General features: G+C 33.9%; 3 protein-coding genes across 3 annotated transcripts; 2 read left to right on the forward strand and 1 right to left on the reverse strand.

Moving 5' to 3' along the window:
• The first annotated feature begins 1340 nt into the window (after positions 1-1340).
• LOC141403504 (uncharacterized) lies at positions 1341-1923 on the forward strand. Its single transcript, XM_073986022.1, has 2 exons — positions 1341-1378; positions 1442-1923. Exons 1-2 carry the CDS (start codon positions 1342-1344, stop codon positions 1834-1836), a joined length of 432 nt encoding a protein of 143 aa, XP_073842123.1. The 5' UTR covers position 1341; the 3' UTR covers positions 1837-1923.
• Positions 1838-4395, forward strand: LOC141403278 (uncharacterized). Its single transcript, XM_073985466.1, has 2 exons — positions 1838-2015; positions 2261-4395. The coding sequence occupies exons 1-2, from the start codon at positions 1838-1840 to the stop codon at positions 4393-4395; spliced, it is 2313 nt and encodes a 770-aa protein (XP_073841567.1).
• A 13540-nt stretch (positions 4396-17935) lies between these two features.
• Positions 17936-18877, reverse strand: LOC141403279 (uncharacterized). Its single transcript, XM_073985467.1, has 2 exons — positions 18796-18877; positions 17936-18712 (listed from the first exon to the last, which is right to left on the reverse strand). The coding sequence occupies exons 1-2, from the start codon at positions 18865-18867 to the stop codon at positions 17936-17938; spliced, it is 849 nt and encodes a 282-aa protein (XP_073841568.1). The 5' UTR covers positions 18868-18877.
• Positions 18878-22746: the final 3869 nt, after the last annotated feature.

Genomic DNA, 22746 nt, shown 5'->3' on the forward strand with positions numbered 1-22746 from the left:
AAATATTATTTTTATAAAAATCGTGGATTTTTTAAATATTTTTTTTTATAAAAATCGTGAATTTTTTAAATATTATTTTTATAAAAATCGTGGATTTTTTAAATATTATTTTTATAAAAATCGTGGATTTTTTAAATATTATTTTTACAAAAATCGTGGATTTGTTAAATATTAGTTTTATAATAATTTGAATATAATTTTTATAAAAATCGTAAATTTTTAAATATTATTTTTACAAAAATCGTGGATTTGTTAAATGTTAGTTTTATAATAATTTGAATATAATTTTTATAAAAATCGTAAATTTTTAAATATTATTTTTACAAAAATCGTGTATTTTTTCAATATTATTTTTAAAAAACTCGTGAATTTTTTAAATATTGTTTTTATAAAAATCTTGCATTTTTTTAAATATTAATTTTATAAAAATCGTGGATTTTTTAAATATTCTTTTTTATAAAAGTCGTGGATTTTTTAATATTATTTTATAAATATCGTGGATTTTTTAATATTATTTTTATAAAAATCGTAGATTTTTTAATATTATTTTTATAAAAATCGTGGATTTTTTAAAGAACGTGGATTTTAAATATTTTTTAAAAATCGTGGATTTTTAAATATTTTTTTTTAAATCGTGGATTTTAAATATTTTTTTAAATCGTGGATTTTAAATATTTTTTAAAAATCGTGGATTTTTAAATATTTTTTTTAAATCGTGGATTTTAAATATTTTTTTTTAAATCGTGGATTTTAAATATTTTTTAAAAATCGTGGATTTTTAAATATTTTTTTTTAAATCGTGGATTTTAAATATTTTTTTTTAAATCGTGGATTTTAAATATTTTTTTTAAATCGTGGATTTTAAATATTTTTTAAAAATCGTGGATTTTTAAATATTTTTTTTAAATCGTGGATTTTAAATATTTTTTAAAAATCGTGGATTTTTAAATATTTTTTTTTTTAAATCATGGATTTTTAAATATATTTTTTTAAATCGTGGATTTTAAATATTTTTTTAAAAATCGTGGATTATTTAAATATTTTTCAAAGATCATGGATTTGTAAAACATGTTTTTTTTTAAATTTTTTGATACTTTTAAAAAAAGTGAGAATTCACGACCCCTTTGCGAACTTTAACCAGTGAATCATTTGTGCAACTTTTTCGCCAATACTACTTCCTTTCAATTAATCAACGAAACAAATCTTAAGCCTCTATTCATCAATCAAAATTTAAATCACATATCATTAAGAATTTTTATAGAAAAATATTTTTTGCTACATATGACTGCACTAATTTGATATTTTTTTAGTCCCTAACGAACCAGTGAAGGGATCGAAAGCATGAAGAATATTTTACGAGAAAGGAAAATGAAGAAAGGTATAATTTTCCATTGTTTTTTCAAAACTTTCTCACAAAATAATAAATTTTCATTGTTTTCAGGTACTATTTTCCTTGTATTGTCTCTCATTGTCCTCTCACTGGAGAACACTAAGGCCGCCAGCATAAGTCCGCCAGCCGATCCTTGCTACTCAAAGGCAGATGGCACCCTCTTACGCATTACCGATTCCTGCAATAGCTATATTTATTGCCTATCCGAAAAAGCCTTAACCATAAATTGTCCTGCTGGCATGGGTTTCAATAGTTTGGCTCGGGGTTGTGTGGATTACTCCCAATCAGATTGTACCATTGAATCACAGCATGAAGGTCATTTGGATACACAAAGTTCACTTAATTCACAATCAAGTGAAAATTTTACAATCAACTGGAGCATTTGTGATTCACAACATAATGGTACTAACTTCCCGAATGCCAGTACCTATACCATGTCTATTTAATATGGGTTTTAGTAGCGCATTTGGCGAATGTGTCGCTTATGATCAATCGGATTGTGTGAAATTTTTTACAACAGCTCAATCGTCTAGTACTAGTGCCTCACCCTCTTCGGAATCTACAATAAGAACAACTTCAACTCTTATACCCGAAACTTCTGGAGCCAAGACATCATCTCAATTAAGTACCACATCAATAATGTCAACCACAGCTCCTACTCCAACTCAAAAGACTACTACTAAAACATCTCAAACCACAACTACAACTTCTCCTACCAAAACTTCACCAACTACAACTGGAACCCCAACTACAACCTCGAAAGTCACAACTGTAGATTCCACCACAACTCCTAAAACAACAACAACGGTTGTTCCAATTTCAAAAACTACTAAAACAGCTCAAACTACAAATTCTCCACAAAAACTTCAGGAACTACAACTGCAGCTCCAACTACAACCTCCAAAACTCCAACTGATGATCAAACCACAACTTCAGAATCCACAGTTCCATACACAACTACGAAAAATACAATTGTAGTCCATACTTCGGAAACCACAAGCGGAGCTACAACCAAACCTAGTCAAGCTACAACTGCAGTTCCAACCACACAGTACGAAACTACAATTACAATCACAACTGCAACAGCTAAGAAGACTGATTCGACAACAACAATTGTTTCTCCAACCACAACTTCAGAAACTACAGCTGCTGCTCCAACTACACACTCTGAAACTGCAACTCCAATAACAACTACAGGTGCTACAAAACCTGCTGAAAGTAAAATGTTGGATAATACAACTGGTTCTCCAACTACAACAGCTTCTTCAATCGCAACTTCGGAAACTACTACTGCAGCTTCAACTACAACCTCAAAAACTACAATAACAGCTCCATCCGCCACTAAGAAAACTACAACTGGAGGCCACAAAATAACATCTGAAACCACAACTCAAGCTCAGACCCCTAGTAACGAAACTACACCAGCTGTTCTAACTACTTCATCTTCAACCACAACAAACCTACCAACATCCACTACATCTCAAGTTTCAAAAGCTGCACAAACGGAAACTACAACTGGTGCTTCAACTACAACATCTTCTTTAACTGCAACAACAGAAGCTAAAACTGACGCTCCATCTTCAACTACAAAAACCAAAAAATTAGTCCAAAGCACAGCAGGAGTACGAACTACCACTGAAACTGCAACCACAACCATAACTACAACAGATGTTCTTACGACTACAACCACATTACCTAAAACTACAACAGCTATTCCTACAACATCAGTGCCTACAACTACAGCAAAAACTACAACAGCTGTTCCTACAACTGGAACCTCCACAAACCCTACAACAGAAGTTCCTACAACCACACCCACAACAGCACTACCTACAACTACAGTAAAAACTACAACAGGTGTTCATACAACCGCAACGGTGCTACCTACAACTACAGCTAAAACGACAACAGCTGTTCCTACAACTGGAACCTCCACAAAACCTACAACAGAAGTTCCTTCAACCACACCCACAACAGCATTACCTACAACTACAGTAAAAACTACAACAGGTGTTTATACAACCGCAACGGTGCTACCTACAACTACAGCTAAAACGACAACAGCTGTTCCTACAACTGGAACCTCCACAAAACCTACAACAGTAGTTCCTGCAACCACACCCACAACAGCGTTACCTACAACTACAGTAAAAACTACTACAGGTGTTCCTACAACTGCAACCACAACGGCGCTACCTACATCTACAGCAAAAACTACAACAGCTGTTCCTACAACTGCAACCTCCACTATATTATCTACAACTACAACAAACCCTACGACAGAAGTTCCTGTAATTACAACCACAACAGGGCTTCCTACAACTACAACCACAACGGCTCTACCTACAACTACAGCGACAGTACCATCAACTACAGCAGCGACTACAACAGATCTCCCTACAACTGCATTACATATATCTACAGCAAAAACTACAACAGGTGTACCTACAACCATAACTGCGCTACCTACAGCTAAAACTACAACAGACGTTCCCACAACTATAGCAACAACTATAACAGATGTTCCTACAACTACAACCTCCACTGTACTACCTACAACTACAACAAAACCTACAACAGAAAAAGCAACTACAACCGCAACCACATTACCTACAACTACAGCGAAGATTTCAACCACAACTGTATTACCTACCACTACAGCAAAGGCTACAACCTCAACGGCGGTACCTTCAACCAAAACAGCTGTAGCGGTAACAACAACTGCTGTACCTACAACCACAACAGGTGTAACTACAACTGCAGTACCGACCGCGACAACAACTTTACCGACTACGGGTGCTGCAGTAATAACACCAACAACTACAACCACCGACTGCCTAGAAGTTGGCATTGGTCAAGCTATACCATTCATTGGTGATTGTACCAAATTCCAAATTTGCTTTGGGAACAACACACTAAAAATCTGGCAATGTCAATCAGATTGGTTATTCAATGCTGAATTGGGTGTCTGTGTACCTGGGGAAATCTATCAATGTCCATGGTAAATTATTATTAATTATAAAAAAAATATATTAAAAAACTAACATATGAAGTTGAAATAAAAAAAATAAATTTTGGTAAAAGCAGAAGGCACTGCATTTTTTAAGAATTAAAAAAAAAATAGGAGAGTTCTAAGACCAACGTGGAGTTTTCTAAAGAAATGTAGAAACATTCTAGGACCAAGGTGGAATTTTAAGACGGTAGATTTTTTTAAATAATTTTAGAAGGGTTCTAGCACCAACTTGGATTTTTTAAATAATTTTGGAAGGGTTCTAGCACCAACGCGGATTTTTTAAATAATTTTAGAATTCTTCTAGGACCAACGTGAACTTTTTAAATAATTTTAGAAGGATTCTAGGACAAACGTGGATTTTTTAAATCATTTTCACAAACGTGAATTTTTTAAATAATTTTAGGAAGCTTCTCCGACAAACGTAGATTTTTTAAATAATTTTAGGAAGTTTTGATTTTTCAAAATAGTCTGGCTTAATCCCTTTTGTTGTTTTAATATTTAAAACAACAAGTTTATTAGTGGAGAAGGTTTGGCATTGTTCGCCAAGGGGTAAGGCAAGGAAGACTAGTTTCGATCCACGCCACTGGATCTCATCAGTTCCCTTTGTTTCTTGTTTGTGGATATTCTCCACCGAAGTTATTTTTCAATAACTTCTTCAACAAGGAACTTTTTATACCCAAACATCAATCGTCAGCTCGAAGTATAAACGTAAACAAAGAAAACCCTTCAATGAGAAGTTTTTCTTTGGGTACCTAACACAACTCCGACGAAAGTGTTTACGAAACAAAGCAAACCTTCTTCCACTCGTATGTGTCGTTGATTTTTCAACAAATGCACATACCCAAATGCTGTTTGGTAGCTTATATACCAACAACACACAAAACCGTGCCAGTGTTTCTCAAATAGAACATTGGTGGCGTTCATTTAATTGGGATAGCTGTTACAATTTTGATTTTTCAAAATAGTCTGGCTTAATCCCTTTTGTTGTTTTAATATTTAAAACAACAAGTTTATTAGTGGAGAAGGTTTGGCATTGTTCGCCAAGGGGTAAGGCAAGGAAGACTAGTTTCGATCCACGCCACTGGATCTTGTTGTTGTTTTAAATATTAAAACAACAAAAGGGATTAAGCCAGACTATTTTGAAAAATCAAAATTGTAACAGCTATCCCAATTAAATAAACGCCACCAATGTTCTATTTTAGGAAGCTTCTAGAACCAACGTTGATTTTTTAAATATTTTTAGAAGGGTTCTAGGACCAACGTGGATTTTTAAAATAATTTTAGAATGCTTCTAGGACCAACGTTGATTTTTTAAATAATTTTAAAAGGCTTCTAGGGCCAACGTGGATTTTCTAAATAATTTTAGAAGGCTTTTAGGACCAACGTTAATTTTTTGAATAATTTTAGAAAGCTTCTAGGACCAACGTTGATTTTTTAAATAATTGTTGAAGGCTTCTAGGACCAATGTGGATTTTTAAATAATTTTATAAGGCTTCTAGCACCAACGTGGATATTTTAAATAATTTTAGAAGGCTTCTAGGACCAACGTGTATTTTCTAAATAATTTAAGAAAACTTCTAGGACCAACGTGTATTTTCTAAATAATTTAAGAAAACTTCTAGGACCAACGTGGATTTTTTGAATAATTTTAGAAAGCATCTAGGACCAACGTTGATTTTCTAAATAATTTTAGAAAACTTCTAGGACCAATGTGGATTTTTTTAAATAATTTTATAAGGCTTCTAGGGCCAACGTGGATTTTCTAAATAATTTTAGAAGGCTTTTAGAAATAACATGGATTTTTTAAATAATTTTAGAAGGCTTCTAGGACCAACGAGTATTTTTTAAAGGATTTTACGAAGCTTCTAAGACCAACGTGGATTTTTAAATAATATTATAATTATTCTAGGACCAACGTGATTTTTTAAATAATTTTAAAATTATTCTAGGACCAACGTGAATTTTTTAAATAATTTTAGAGGGCTTCTAGGACGTGGATTTTTGAATAATTGTAGAAAGCTTCCAGGACCAACGTGGATTTTTCAAAGAATTTTAGGAAGCTTCTAGGACAAACGTGGATTTTTTAAAGAATTTTAGGAAGCTTCTAGGACCAACGTGGATTTTTAAATAATTTAGAATTCTTCTGAAGCAACGTGGATTTTTTAAATAATTTTAGAAGGCTTCTAGAACCCACGTGGATGTTTTAAATAATTTTAGAAGGCTTCTAGGACCCACGTGGATTTTTTAAATAATTTTAGAAGGCTTCTAGGACCAACGTGGCTTCTAGTACCGATGTGGATTTTTGTAATAATTTTAGAAAGCTTCTAGGACCAACGTTGATTTTTTAAATAATTTTAGAAGCGTTCTAGCACCAACATGGATTTTTTAAATAATTTTAGAAGACTTCCACGACCAACGTGTATTTTCTAAATAATTTTAGAAAACTTCTAGGACCAACGTGGATTTTTTGAATAATTTTAGAAAGCTTTTAGGACCAACGTGGATTTTTTGAATAATTTTAGAAAGCTTTTAGGACCAACGTGGATTTTTTGAATAATTTTAGAAAGCATCTAGGACCAACGTGATTTTTTTAAATAATTTTAAAATTATTCTAGGACCAACGTGAATTTTTTAAATAATTTTAGAGGGCTTCTAGGACCAACGTGGATTTTTTGAATAATTGTAGAAAGCTTCCAGGACCAACGTGGATTTTTCAAAGAATTTTAGGAAGCTTCTAGGACAAACGTGGATTTTTTAAAGAATTTTAGGAAGCTTCTAGGACCAACGTGGATTTTTAAATAATTTAGAATTCTTCTGAAGCAACGTGGATTTTTTAAATAATTTTAGAAGGCTTCTAGAACCCACGTGGATGTTTTAAATAATTTTAGAAGGCTTCTAGGACCCACGTGGATTTTTTAAATAATTTTAGAAGGCTTCTAGGACCAACGTGGCTTCTAGTACCGATGTGGATTTTTGTAATAATTTTAGAAAGCTTCTAGGACCAACGTTGATTTTTTAAATAATTTTAGAAGGGTTCTAGCACCAACATGGATTTTTTAAATAATTTTAGAAGACTTCCACGACCAACGTGTATTTTCTAAATAATTTTAGAAAACTTCTAGGACCAACGTGGATTTTTTGAATAATTTTAGAAAGCTTTTAGGACCAACGTGGATTTTTTGAATAATTTTAGAAAGCTTTTAGGACCAACGTGGATTTTTTGAATAATTTTAGAAAGCATCTAGGACCAACGTGATTTTTTTAAATAATTTTAAAATTATTCTAGGACCAACGTGAATTTTTTAAATAATTTTAGAGGGCTTCTAGGACCAACGTGGATTTTTTGAATAATTGTAGAAAGCTTCCAGGACCAACGTGGATTTTTCAAAGAATTTTAGGAAGCTTCTAGGACAAACGTGGATTTTTTAAAGAATTTTAGGAAGCTTCTAGGACCAACGTGGATTTTTAAATAATTTAGAATTCTTCTGAAGCAACGTGGGTTTTTTAAATAATTTAAGAAGGCTTCTAGAACCCACGTGGATGTTTTAAATAATTTTAGAAGACATCCACGACCAACGTGTATTTTCTAAATAATTTTAGAAAACTTCTAGGACCAACGTGGATTTTTTGAATAATTTTAGAAAGCTTTTAGGACCAACGTGTATTTTTTGAATAATTTTAGAAAGCATCTAGGACCAACGTGGATTTTTTAAATAATTGTAGAATGGTTCTAGGACCAGCGTGGATTTTATAAATAAGTTTAGAATGGTTCTAGGACCAGCGTGGATTTTATAAATAAGTTTAGAAGGCTTCCAGGATCAACCTGGATGTTTCAAATAATTTTAAGAAGGCTTCTATGACAAACGTGGATTTTTTGAATAATTTTAGAAAGCATCTAGGACCAACGTGGATTTTTTAAATAATTTTAGAAGACTTCCACGACCAACGTGTATTTTCTAAATAATTTTAGAAAACTTCTAGGACCAACGTGGATTTTTTAAATAATTTTAGAAGACTTCCACGACCAACGTGTATTTTCTAAATAATTTTAGAAAACTTCTAGGACCAACGTGGATTTTTTTTAATAGTTTTAGAAGGCTTCTAGGAACAACGTTGATTTTTTTAATAATTTTAGAAGGCTTCCAGGACCAACGTGGATTTTTTTAATAATTTTAGAAGGCTTTTAGGACCAACGTTGATTTTTTTAATAATTTTAGAAGGCTTCCAGGACCAACGTGTATTTTTCAAAGAATTTTAGGAAGCTTCTAGGACCAACGTTTATTTTTTTTATAATTTTAGAAGGCTTCCAGGACCAACGTGGATTTTTCAAAGAATTTTAGGAAGCTTCTAGGACCAACGTGAATTTTTAAATAATTTAGAATTCATCTAGAAGCAACGTGGATTTTTTAAATAATTTTAGAAGGCCTTTAGGACCAACGTGAATTTTTTTTATTAATTTTAGAAGGCTTCTAGGACCAACGTGGATTTTTTTTTATTAATTTTAGAAGGCTTCTAGGGCCAACGTTGATTTTTTAAATAATTATAGAAGGCTTCTAGCACCAACGTGGATATTTTAAATAATTTAAGAAGGCTTCTATGACAAACGTGGATTTTTTAAATAATTTTAGAGGGCTTCTAGCACCAACGTGGATTTTTTAAATAATTTTAGAAGGCTTCCAGGACCAACGTAGACTTTTCAAAGTATTTTAGGAAGCTTCTAAGACAAACGTGGATTTTTTATACAATTTTGGGAAGCTTCTAGCCCCAACTTGGATTTTTAAAATAATTTTAGAATTTTTCTAGGACCAACGTTGATTTTTTAAACAATTTTAATAACAATTGTAGAAAGCTTATAGCACCAACATGGATTTTTCAAATAATTTTAGAAGGCTTCCAGAACCAACGTGGATTTTTCAAAGAATTTTAGAAGGCTTCTAGGACCAACGTTAATTTTTTAAATAATTTTTGAAGGCTTCTAGGACCAACGAGAATTTCTTAAAGGATTTTACAAAGCTTCTGGTACCGATGTGGATTTTTTTAAAGAATTTTAGGAAGCTTCTAAGACCAACGTGGATTTTTAAATAATATTAGAATTATTCTAGGACCAACGTGAATTTTTTTAAATAATTTTATAGGGCTTTTAGGACCATCGTGGATTTTTTGAATAATTTTAGAAAGCTTCTAGGACCAACGTTAATTTTTTAAATAATTTTTGAAGGCTTCTAGGACCAATGTGGATTTTTAAATAATTTTATAAGGCTTCTAGCACCAACGTGGATATTTTAAATAATTTTAGAAAGCATCTAGGACCAACGCTGATTTTCTAAATAATTTTACAAAACTTCAAGGACCAATGTGGATTTTTTAAATAATTTTAGAAGGCTTTTAGGACTAACATGGATTTTTTAAATAATTTTAGAAGGCTTCTAGGACCAACGAGAATTTTTTAAAGGATTTTACGAAGCTTCTATTACCGATGTGGATTTTTTTAAAGAATTTTAGGAAGCTTCTAAGACCAACGTGGATTTTTAAATAATATTAGAATTATTCTAGGACAACGTGAATTTTTTAAATAATTTTAGATAGCTTCCAGGACCAACGTTGATTTTTTAAATAATTTTAAATAGCTTCTAGGACTAACGTGGATTTTTTAAAGAATTTTAGGAAGCTTCAAGGACCCACGTGGATGTTTTAAAGAATTTTAGGAAGCTTTTAGGACCCACGTGGATGTTTTAAATAATTTTAGAAGGAATAGGACGCTAGTCCTAGAAGAGTCCCAATATTTTTTAAAAAATCCACATTAGTCCTAGAAGAGTCTTAACGTTATTTACAAAATCCACGTTAGTCCTAGAAGAGTCCTAACATTTGCTAAAAAATCCACGTTAGTCTCAGAATAGTCCTAACATTTTTTAAAAAATCCACGTTAGCCCTAGAAGAATCCTAATTTTTTTAAAAAAAATCCACGTTAGAAGAGTCCTAACATATTTTTAAAAAATCCACGTTAGTCCTAGAAGAGTCCTAAAATTTTGTTGGGCTGTCCTAAAATTGTATTAAAATCTACGTTTGTTCTAGAAGCCTCCTACATTTGTGTTAAAAATCCACGTTTGTCCTAGAAACCTCCTAAAATTCTTTAAAACATGCATGTTGGCCTTAGAAGTCTCTTAAAATTCTTTAAAAAAAGCATGTTGGTCCTAGAAGGGTCCTAAAATTCTTTAAAAAAATTAACGTTGGACATAGTCGGCAATATCCACTAACTGAAATTCTTTAAAATATCCACGTTAGTCCCAGAAGACTCCAAAAATTCTTTAAAAAAATTTAAATTGTTCTTAGATGTCTCCCAAAATTCTATACGCCAGTGTAAAATGACACTGCACAAAGTGAAAAAAACAGATTTTGTTTACTTTCGTTCATGTTTTTTTTTTTTTTTTTGCAAAGCTAATTAATTTCTTTTTATGAATGTGTTTCCATTTTTGTTATCACCTGCTTATCTCCACTATCACATACACTCAATCACTCCATCATACTTCAGTGATTCAGTTATTTGACGTTCCAAAACAGAACGAATAAGCACAAACATTTTGGTTTTGCAGTTTCAAGTATTTGTTTGTGTGCAACAAAGATAATAAATAAATAAAATATTCATTTTAAAACAATTACAAATATATTGATAAGGTAGTGTTTTAGAATTCTTATCGCTGGAAAGCGACCAACATAAGAAAGTTATGACGTATCATAGGTTCTTTTTTTAATTTAGCTTGAAGTGTTTCATTGATAAGCGTTATATCAATTTACAAATGTAGCCGGACGGGGAAACACCTAGAAAAGTTAAGTTGTTTATATTTTTATAAATTTAAATAATTTTTTTATTAAAAGGGTTGTAAATTTTGTTTAAATTTGTTATTACAAAAAATCTTTGATTGATTGGCTTGTTTGCAAAACTTTTGAAAATTGCCGCCAAATGTGATTTGAAATCGATCACGCGGTATGTAATTAGCATTAATTGAGAATAATGACAGTTAATTGTCTCCATGATATGAGAGAAAGAGAATAAGAGCAGTTTGTTACTATGAGAAAATGTACATGGACAAATTTGAATATTAATCTAATTTTATAAAAAACAAAATATTGTGATAAAAATAATTAAATGGACTTTGAACACAAACCAATTAACGACATGAGAGCATGGAATTTGTTACGTCAGGAAAAAGAGATCACGATTTTAACATGAAATATTTTGAATATTTTTTTAATTTGGAGGCTACTATTACCAACATGAATTTTAAAAGAATTTTAGGAGACCTTTAGGACTAACGTGGATTTTTTAAATAATTTTAAAAGGCTACTAGGACCAACGTGGATTTTTTTAAATAATTTTAGAAGGCTTCTATAACCAACGTGGATTTTTCAAATAATTTTAGAAGGCTTCTATGACCAACGTGGATTTTTCAAAAAATTTTAGAAGGCTTCTAAGGCCAACGTGGATTTTTTTAAAGAATTTTAGAAGGCTTCTATCTATGACCAACTTGGATTTTTCATATAATTTTAGAAAGCTTCTAGAACCAACGTGGATTTTTCAAATAATTTTAGAAGGCCTCTAGGACCAACGTGGATATTTTAAAGAATTTTAGAAGGATTCTAGAACTAACGTGGATTTTTTTTAAATAATTTTAGAAGGCTTCTAGGGCCAACATGTATTTTTTAAATAATTTTAGAAGGCTTCTAGGGCCAACGCGGATTTTTTAAATAATTTTAGAAGGCTTCTAGGGCCAACGTCGATTTTTTAAATAATTTTAGAAGGCTTCTAGGGCCAACGCGGATTTTTTAAATAATTTTAGAAGGCTTCTAGGGCCAACGTGGATTTTTTTAAAACTTTTAAGAAGGCTTCAAGGGCCAAGCGGATTTTTCAAATAATTTTAGAAGGCTTCTAGGACCAACGTGGATTTTTCAAATAATTTTAGAAGGCCTCTAGAACCAACGTGGATTTTTCAAATAATTTTAGAAGGCTTCTAGGGCCAACGTGGATTTTTTTAAATAAAAATTTTATTTTTTTAAATAAAAATTTTAAATAATTTTAGAAGGCTTCTAGGGCCAACGTGGATTTTTAAAATAATTTTAGAAGGCTTCTAGGGCCAACGTGCATTTTTTTAAGGATTTTATAAGGCTTTTAGGGCCAACGTGGATTTTCTAAATAATTTTAGAAGGCTTCTAGGGCCAACGTGGGGTTTTTAAATAATTTTAGAAGGCTTCTAGGGCCAACGTGGATTTTTTAAATAATTTTAGAAGGCTTCTAGGGCCAATGTGGATTTTTTAACTAATTTTAAGAGGCTTCTAGGACCAACGTGGATTTCTTAAACAATTTTAGAGGGCTTCTAGGACTAATGTGGATTTTTCAAATAATTTTAGACGGCTTCTAGAGCCAACGTGGATTTTTTAAATAATTTAAGAAGGCTTCTAGAACCAACGTGGATTTTTTAAATAATTTTAAGAGGCTACTAGGACCAACGTGGATTTTTTAAATAATGTTAGAAGGCTCCTAGGGCCAACGTGGATTTTTCAAATAATTTTAGAAGGCTTCGAGGACCGACGTGGATTTTTTAAATAATTTTAGAAGGCTCCTAGGGCCAACGTGGGGTTTTTAAATAATTTTAGAAGGCTTCTAGGGCCAACGTGGATTTTTTAAATAACTTTAGAAGGCTTCTAGGGCCAACGTGGATTTTTTTAAGGATTTTATAAGGCTTTTATGACCAACATCGATTTTTTAAATAATTTTAGAAGGCTTCTAGGGCCAACGTGGGGTTTTTAAATAATTTTAGAAGGCTTCTAGGGCCAACGTGGATTTTTCAAAAATAATTTTAGAAGGCTTCTAGGGCCAACGTGGATTTTTTAAATAATTTTAGAAGGCTTCTAGGGCCAATGTGGATTTTTTAACTAATTTTAAGAGGCTTCTAGGACCAACGTGGATTTCTTAAACAATTTTAGAGGGCTTCTAGGACTAATGTGGATTTTTCAAATAATTTTAGACGGCTTCTAGCGCCAACGTGGATTTTTTAAATAATTTAAGAAGGCTTCTAGAACCAACGTGGATTTTTTAAATAATTTTAAGAGGCTACTAGGACCAACGTGGATTTTTTAAATAATTTTAGAAGGCTCCTAGGGCCAACGTGGATTTTTCAAATAATTTTAGAAGGCTTCTAGGACCGACGTGGATTTTTTAAATAATGTTAGAAGGCTCCTAGGGCCAACGTGGGGTTTTTAAATAATTTTAGAAGGCTTCTAGGGCCAACGTGGATTTTTTAAATAATTTTAGAAGGCTCCTAGGGCCAACGTGGATTTTTCAAATAATTTTAGAAGGCTTCTAGGACCGACGTGGATTTTTTAAATAATTTTAGAAGGCTCCTAGGGCCAACGTGGGGTTTTTAAATAATTTTAGAAGGCTTCTAGGGCCAACGTGGATTTTTTAAATAATTCAGAAGGCTTCTAGGACCAATGTGGATTTTTCAAATAATTTTAGAAGGCTTCTAGGACCAATGTGGATTTTTCAAATAATTTTAGAAGGCTTGTAGGACCGACGTGGATTTTTCAAATAATTTTAGAAGGCCTCTAGAACCAACGTGGATTTTTCAAATAATTCAGAAGGCTTCTAGGACCAATGTGGATTTTTCAAATAATTTTAGAAGGCTTGTAGGACCGACGTGGATTTTTCAAATAATTTTAGAAGGCCTCTAGAACCAACGTGGATTTTTCAAATAATTTTAGAAGGCCTCTAGAACCAACGTGGATTTTTCAAATAATTTTAGAAGGCCTCTAGGTCCTAGAAGTCTTCCAAAATTATTTAAAAAATCCACGTTGATCCTAGAAGTCTTCCAAAATTATTTAAAACATCCACGTTGGTCCTAGAAGTCTCCCAAAATTATTAAAAAAAATCCATGTTGGTCCTAGAAGTCTTCCAAAATTATTTAAAAAATCCACGTTGGTCCTAGAAGTCTCCCAAAATTCTTTAAAAAATCCACGTTGGTCCTAGAAGTCTCCCAAAATTATTTAAAAAATCCACGTTGGTCCTAGAAGTCTCCCAAAATTCTTTAAAAAATCCACGTTGGTCCTAGAAGTCTCCCAAAATTATTTAAAAAATCCACGTTGGTCCTAGAAGTCTCCCAAAATTATTTAAAAAATCCACGTTGGTCCTAGAAGTCTCCCAAAATTATTTTAAAAATCCACGTTGGTCCTAGAAGTCTCCCAAAATTATGTATTTAAAAAATCCACGTTGGTCCTAGAAGTCTCCCAAAATTATGTATTTAAAAAATCCACGTGGGTCCTAGAAGTCTCCCAAAATTATGTATTTAAAAAATCCACGTTGGTCCTAGAAGTCTCCCAAAATTATGTATTTAAAAAATCCACGTTGGTCCTAGAAGTCTCCCAAAATTATGTATTTAAAAAATCCACGTTGGTCCTAGAAGTCTTCCAAAAATTATGTATTTAAAAAATCCACGTTGGTCCTAGAAGTCTCCCAAAATTATGTATTTAAAAAATCCACGTTGGTCCTAGAAGTCTCCCAAAATTATGTATTTAAAAAATCCACGTTGGTCCTAGAAGTCTCCCAAAATTATTTAAAAAATCCACGTTGGTCCTAGAAGTCTTCCAAAATTATTTAAAAAATCCACGTTGGTCCTAGAAGTCTCCCAAAATTACTTAAAAAATCCACGTTGGTCCTAGAACTCTCCCAAAATTATTTAAAACATCCACGTTGGTCCTAGAAGTCTTCCAAAATTATTTAAAAAATCCACGTTGGTCCTAGAAGTCTCCCAAAATTATTTAAAACATCCACGTTGGTCCTAGAAGTCTTCCAAAATTATTTAAAAAGTCCACGTTGGTCCTAGAAGTCTCCCAAAATTATTTAAAAAATCCACGTTGGTCCTAGAAGTCTCCCAAAATTATTTAAAAAATCAACGTTGGTCCTAGAAGTCTCCCAAAATTATTTAAAAAATCCACGTTGGTCCTAGAAGTCTCCCAAAATTATTTAAAAATTCCACGTAGGTCCTAGAAGTCTCCAAAAATTATTTAAAAAATCCACGTTGGTCCTAGAAGTCTCCCAAAATTATTTACAAAATCCACGTTGGTCCTAGAAGTCTCCCAAAATTATTTTAAAAATCCACGTTGGTCCTAGAAGTCACCCAAAATTATTTAAAAACTCCACGTTGGTCCTAGAAGTCTCCCAAAAATATTTAAAAAATCCACGTTGGTCCTAGAAGTCTCCCAAAATTATTTTAAAAATCAACGTTGGTCCTAGAAGTCTCCCAAAATTATTTAAAAAATTCACGTTGGTCCTGGAAGTCTCCCAAAATTATTTAAAAAATCCACGTTGGTCCTAGAAGTCTCCTAAAATTATTAAAAAAATCCACGTTAGTCCTAGAAGTCTCCCAAAATTATTAAAAAAATCCACGTTGGTCCTAGAAGTCTCCCAAATTTATTTAAAAAATCCACGTAGGTCCTAGAAGTCCCCCAAAATTATTTACAATTTCCACGTTGGTCCTACAAGTCTCCCAAAATTATTTAAAAAATCGACGTTGGTCCTAGAAGTCTCCCAAAATTATTTAAAAAATCCACGTTGGTCCTAGAAGTCTCCCAAAATTAGTTAAAAAATCCACGTTGGTCCTAGAAGTCTCCCAATATTATTTAAAAAATCCACGTTGGACCTAGAAGTCTCCCGAAATTATTTTAAAAATCCACGTTGGTCCTAGAAGTCTCCCAAAATCATTTAAAAACACCACGTTGGTCCTAGAAGTCTCCCAAAATTATTTAAAAAATCCACGCTGGTCCTAGAAGTCTCCCAAAATTATTTAAAAAATCCACGCTGGTCCTTGAAATCTCCCAAAATTATTTAAAAAATCCACGTTGGTCCTAGAAGTCTCCTAAAATTCTTTAAAAAATCCACGTTGGTCTTAGAAGGCTCCTAAAATTCTTTAAAAAATTCACGTTGGTCTTAGAAGGCTCCTAAAATTCTTTAAAAAATCCACGTTGGTCTTAGAAGGCTCCTAAAATTCTTTAAAAAATCCACGTTGGTCTTAGAAGGCTCCTAAAATTCTTTAAAAAATCCACGTTGTCTTAAAAGGCTCCTAAAATTCTTTAAAAAATCCATGTTGGTCTTAGAAGGCTCCTAAAATTCTTTACAAAAATCCACGTTGGTTTTAGAAGGCTCCTAAAATTCTTTAAAAAATCCACGTTGGTCTTAGAAGGCTCCTAAAATTCTTTAAAAAATCCACGTTGGTCTTAGAAGGCTCCTAAAATTCTTTAAAAAATCCACGTTGGTCTTAGAAGGCTCCTAAAAATTCTATAAATAATCCACGTTGGTCCTAGAAGTCTCCCAAAATTATTTTAAAAATCAACGTTGGTCCTAGAAGTCTCCCAAAATTATTTAAAAAATCCACGTTGGTCCTGGAAGTCTCCCAAAATTATTTAAAAAATCCACGTTGGTCCTAGAAGTCTCCTAAAATTATTAAAAAAATCCACGTTAGTCCTAGAAGTCTCCCAAAATTATTAAAAAAATCCACGTTGGTCCTAGAAGTCTCCCAAATTTATTTAAAAAATCCACGTAGGTCCTAGAAGTCCCCCAAAATTATTTACAATTTCCACGTTGGTCCTACAAGTCTCCCAAAATTATTTAAAAAATCGACGTTGGTCCTAGAAGTCTCCCAAAATTATTTAAAAAATCCACGTTGGTCCTAGAAGTCTCCCAAAATTAGTTAAAAAATCCACGTTGGTCCTAGAAGTCTCCCAAAATTATTTAAAAAATCCACGTTGGACCTAGAAGTCTCCCGAAATTATTTTAAAAATCCACGTTGGTCCTAGAAGTCTCCCAAAATCATTTAAAAACTCCACGTTGGTCCTAGAAGTCTCCCAAAATTATTTAAAAAATCCACGCTGGTCCTTGAAATCTCCCAAAATTATTTAAAAAATCCACGTTGGTCCTAGAAGTCTCCTAAAATTCTTTAAAAAATCCACGTTGGTCTTAGAAGGCTCCTAAAATTCTTTAAAAAATCCACGTTGGTCTTAGAAGGCTCCTAAAATTCTTTAAAAAATCCACGTTGGTCTTAGAAGGCTCCTAAAATTCTTTAAAAAATCCACGTTGGTCTTAGAAGGCTCCTAAAATTCTTTAAAAAATCCACGTTGGTCTTAGAAGGCTCCTAAAATTCTTTAAAAAATCCACGTTGTCTTAAAAGGCTCCTAAAATTCTTTAAAAAATCCATGTTGGTCTTAGAAGGCTCCTAAATTTTTTTACAAAAATCCACGTTGGTTTTAGAAGGCTCCTAAAATTCTTTAAAAAATCCACGTTGGTCTTAGAAGGCTCCTAAAATTCTTTAAAAAATCCACGTTGGTCTTAGAAGGCTCCTAAAAATTCTATAAATAATCCACGTTGGCCCTAGAAGTCTCCTAAAAGTCTTTAAAAAATCCTCGTTATTCCTAGAACCCTCCTAAAAATGTTTAAAAATATTAAAAAAATAAGTTTTATTGTTATAATTTATTTGGAATTTCTTTTTTTAAACATTCGATTGACATTCGGCATGCTGCGGCCATTCACATCTCAAATTCTTGGTGCTAAACTGCAAACCCTTGGGACAAGACATAATATGGGCTTTCCTCTGGAGACAATAAATAAAGCGGCTACAGTCATATGGATGGGGCAAAGTGCGATTAGTTTTGAAGGCTGAACATAAAACCGATAGGTCACGAGTCCGTTTGATATTCAATAGTGGTGGATTTCGGGAATCCCCAGTATCATTAAGGGGCGTAGCATGATTTGTAGTGGTTTTAGGCACGGGAGTTGTAGAGGTAGTGGCAGCTATTATAGGTTTTTTAGTTACCTTCACCGACTGGGCGGGTACTGGCAGCGGAATTGTATAGTTACACTTGGCCTTATCGATATCCATGCACTTCCTTTCGGCCAAATTGAAATGTTTCTGTGGTGGACAAACCCGTCGCACTGCATATTTTTGATAGCAAACATAAAATAGTGTGCACGACTCCTTTTTGCCAAATGCATAACCAGGTGGAGCTTGGGAACACACATCATTTGCCTCATTGTCATTGGATGCCTCAATTATGGTGGAGTCCTCCTGTTCACATTTGGCATTGAGGGGATGATCACATATGGCCAAATCTGCATTGAAGTGATAAAAGCTTCCACAAGAACTGGCAATGGCATTTCCATCGACACAGAAAAAGAATCCCGAACAGGAACCAGGCATGGCAACCATAACACCATTTTTACCCGTACACAAGGATGTTGTTACAAGTTTGCCGCTCTCCTCATTGGCCTAAAGGAGGGATAGGAGCAATCTTAACCTTATTCGTTATGTTTTGTCAAATCCCAAACAAAGGAGCCTTAGCGTTTACTTACTTCCGCCGCCGCTGGAGCCTGCAAGCCATATGTGGCCACAATAAGACAAATTATTAACAGCATAACACCCATTTCATAAACAAAACCACACGATTTTCACGATTGTAATGCTGAAAGAAGATTTCCCCATTATTTATAGGCCATGATTTGTTTTTGCACATCTCATTTTCTGGGCCATTCCCCCATGGCTTGGTAATATCATCAGCTGGGAATGATACTGGATGATACCAAAAAGTCATTAATATACCATGTTCCTCTGCTGAACTTGGCAATGATAGCAGCTTATCATTTTGTCGTTTGCGAAGATATTGGTATCTTCAAGAAATCAGTAAACAACAGGCAATTGGCATATGTAAATGAAACATGAACGTAATCAAAAACGCAAGCCTCTTTAACCCCCTCCCCCTCATTTTTTTAATAGTCTGCATTCATTAATGGCGTCTCAAAAATGACTAGTATCTCCTCCAATTGATAGCTGTTTGCGAATATTTTTTAATTGATCGCATAGTATTTGGTTCCATGTTACGCTTATCAGTATTTTTTACAATTACCCCACACCAAAAACTGATAAAAATAAGCTCGCCAGTGTCAACAGCTAAGGAGGCAAAATAATTTTGCTACTCCAAGACTTTTGGGAAGATTTTACCTGCCAAGTTAATCGATATATGTGTAGATAGATTAAAGTAATTAGCATTTAATGGGAGGCGTTTTATATTGACAGTACAGCATACTTTTAGGCGTTAAAATTTACAAACAGCAGATCAAAGCTGTGTTCCAGAACTAAAAAGTTTTTACAATTTTTACGACTTTTACACATTTTACTCGAAAAAGCGTTCCCGTACACAGAAAAGTTGTAAAATGTTCACTTCTCTTTAAACAAAAATGGCGCTGAATGCCGCTCTCTTTAAAAACTTTTTACTCGACAAATTTGAGCGTGTAAAAAATAGTAACATGGTTGCCGGCGTCTGATTGGCTGGTATGCCGACTTTGACATTTGTTCCAGCTTTTTTGACGTTTTTTCCATTTTTGCGTTCCCGAACTTTTTGAAAAAACTTTTGTGTTACAACAATTTTTCTCTATTTCTCTCTTTTACGAGTTTTACTATTAAAAAGTACGGGAACAAAGCTCAAATGATAATACAATTTGATTGTTGGGGAAATTGTTTCAAATCAAGTTTTCTAGAGGAAATGGTGATCTCCAACATGTTTTCTATAGAAAACCAAGGTCTCCACTAAGCTTTCTGAAGAGAACCAGGGTCTCCACTAAGTTTTCTGAACCGAACCAAGGTCTTCACCAAGTTTTCTATAGAAAACCAGGGTCTCCACCAAGTTTTCTATAGAAAACCAGGGTCTCCACCAAGTTTTCTATAGAAAACCAGGGTCTCCACCAAGTTTTCTATAGAAAACCAGGGTCTCCACCAAGTTTTCTATAGAAAACCAGGGCCTCCACAAAGTTTTCTATAGAAAACTAGGGCCTCCACCAAGTTTTCTATAGAAAACCAGGGTCTCCACCAAGTTTTCTATAGAAAACCAGGGTCTCCACCAAGTTTTCTATAGAAAACCAGGGTCTCCACCAAGTTTTCTATAGAAAACCAGGGTCTCCACCAAGTTTTCTATAGAAAACCAAGGTATACACTAAGTTTTCTATAGAAAACCAGGGTCTCCACCAAGTTTTCTATAGAATACCAGGGTCTCCACCAAGTTTTCTATAGAAAACCAGGGTCTCCACCAAGTTTTCTATAGAAAACCAGGGTCTCACCAAGTTTTCTATTGAAAACCAAGGTCTCCACCAAGTTTTCTATTGAAAACCAAGGTCTCCACCAAGTTTTCTATTGAAAACCAAGGTATCCACCAAGTTTTCTATTGAAAACCAACGTCTCCACTAAGTTTTCTATAGAAAACCGGGGTTTCCACCAAGTTTTCTATAGAAAACCGGGGCCTCCACCAAGTTTTCTATTGGAAACCAGGGTCCCCACCAAGTTTTCTATAGAAAACCAGGATCTCCACCAAGTTTTCTATAGAAAACCAGGGTCTCCACCAAGTTTTCTATTGAAAACCAGGGTCTCCACCAAGTTTTCTATTGAAAACCAAGGTCTCCACTAAGTTTTCTATAGAAAACCAATGCCTCCACTAAATTTCTATAGAAAACCAGGGTCTCCACTAAGTCTTCTATAGAAAGCCAGGGTCTCCACTAAGTCTTCTGTAGAAAGCCAGGGTCTCCACTAAATTTTCTATAGTCTTCACTAAGTTTTCTATAGAAAACCAAGGCCTCCACTAAGTTTACTATAGAAAAGCAGGGTTTCCACCAAGTTTTCTATATAAAACCAGGATCTCCACCAAGTTTTCTACAGAAAACCAGGGTCTACACCAAGTTTTCTATAGAAAACCAGGGTCTACACCAAGTTTTCTATAGAAAACCAGGGTCTCCACCAAGTTTTCTACAAAAAAACCAGGGCCTCCACCAAGATGTCTATAGAAAACCAGGGTCTCGACAAGTTTTCTATAGAAAACCAAGGCCACCACTAAGTTTTCTATAAAAAACCAAGGTCTCCACTAAGTTTCTATAGAAAACCAAGGGTTCCACTAAATTTTCTATAGAAAACAAAGGTCTCCAATAAGTTTTCTATAGAAAACTAAGGTCCCCGTCAAGTTTTCTATAGAAAACTAGGGTATCCACCAAGTTTTCTATAGGAAACCAAGATCTCCACTAAGTTTTCTATAGAAAACCAGGGTCTCCACCAAGTTTTCTATAGAAAACCAGGGTCTCCACCAAGTTTTCTATAGAAAACCAGGGTCTCCACCAAGTTTTCTATAGAAAAACAGGGTCTCCACCAAGTTTTCTATAGAAAACCAGGGTCTCCACCAAGTTTTCTATAGAAAACCAGTGTTTCCACCAAGCTAACAAACCAGGGTCTCCACCAAGTTTCCTATAGAAAAGCAGCGTCTCCACCAAGATTTCTATAGAAAGCAAAGGTCTACACCAAGTTTTCTATACAAAACTAGGGTCTCCACCAAGTTTTCTATAGGAAACCTCCACCATGTTCTCTACAGAAAACCAAGGTCTCCTTCTATAGAAAACCAAGGTCTCCTTCTATAGAACACCAGGGCCTCCACCAAGTTTTCTATAGAACACCAGGGCCTCCACCAAGTTTTCTATAGAAAACCAGGGCCTCCACCAAGTTTTCTATAGAAAACCAGGGTCTCCACCAAGTTTTCTATAGAAAAGCAGGGCCTCCACCAAGATTTCTATAGAAAACCAGGGTCTCCACCAAGTTTTCTATTGAAAACCAGGGTCTCCACCAAGATTTCTATAGAAAGCAAAGGTCTACACCAAGTTTTCTATACAAAACTAGGGTCTCCACCAAGTTGTCTATAGGAAACCTCCACCAAGTTCTCTACAGAAAACCAAGGTCTCATTCTATAGAAAACCAAGGTATCCTTCTATAGAACACCAGGACCTCCACCAAGTTTTCTATAGAAAACCAGGACCTCCACCAAGTTTTCTATAGAAAACCAGGGTCTCCACCAAGTTTTCTATCGAAAACCAAGGTCTCCACCAAGTTTTCTATCGAAAACCAAGGTGTCCACCAAGTTTTCCATAGAAAACGTGGGTCTCCACCAAGTTTACTGTAGAACACAAGATTCTCCACCAAGTTTTCTATAACAAACCAGGGTCTACACCTAGTTTTCAACCAAGTTTTCAATAGAAAAACAGGGACAGATGGAGACCTTGGTTTTCTATAGAAAACATAGTGAAGACTTTGGTTTTCCATAGAAAACTTAGTGGAGACTTTGGTTTTCTATAGAAAACTTAGTGGAGATCATGGGTTTCTATAAAAAACTTAGTGGAGACCTTAGTTTAATAAGGAAATCTTAGTGGAGACCTTAGTTTTCTATAGAAATCTTAGTGGAGACTTTGGTTTTCTATAGAAAACTTAGTGGAGACCTTAGT

This window comes from Musca autumnalis, unplaced genomic scaffold, assembly GCF_047663935.1.
Source record: "Musca autumnalis isolate F117 unplaced genomic scaffold, ASM4766393v1 scaffold_4, whole genome shotgun sequence".
In the NCBI taxonomy this organism is placed as follows: Eukaryota; Metazoa; Arthropoda; class Insecta; order Diptera; family Muscidae; genus Musca; species Musca autumnalis.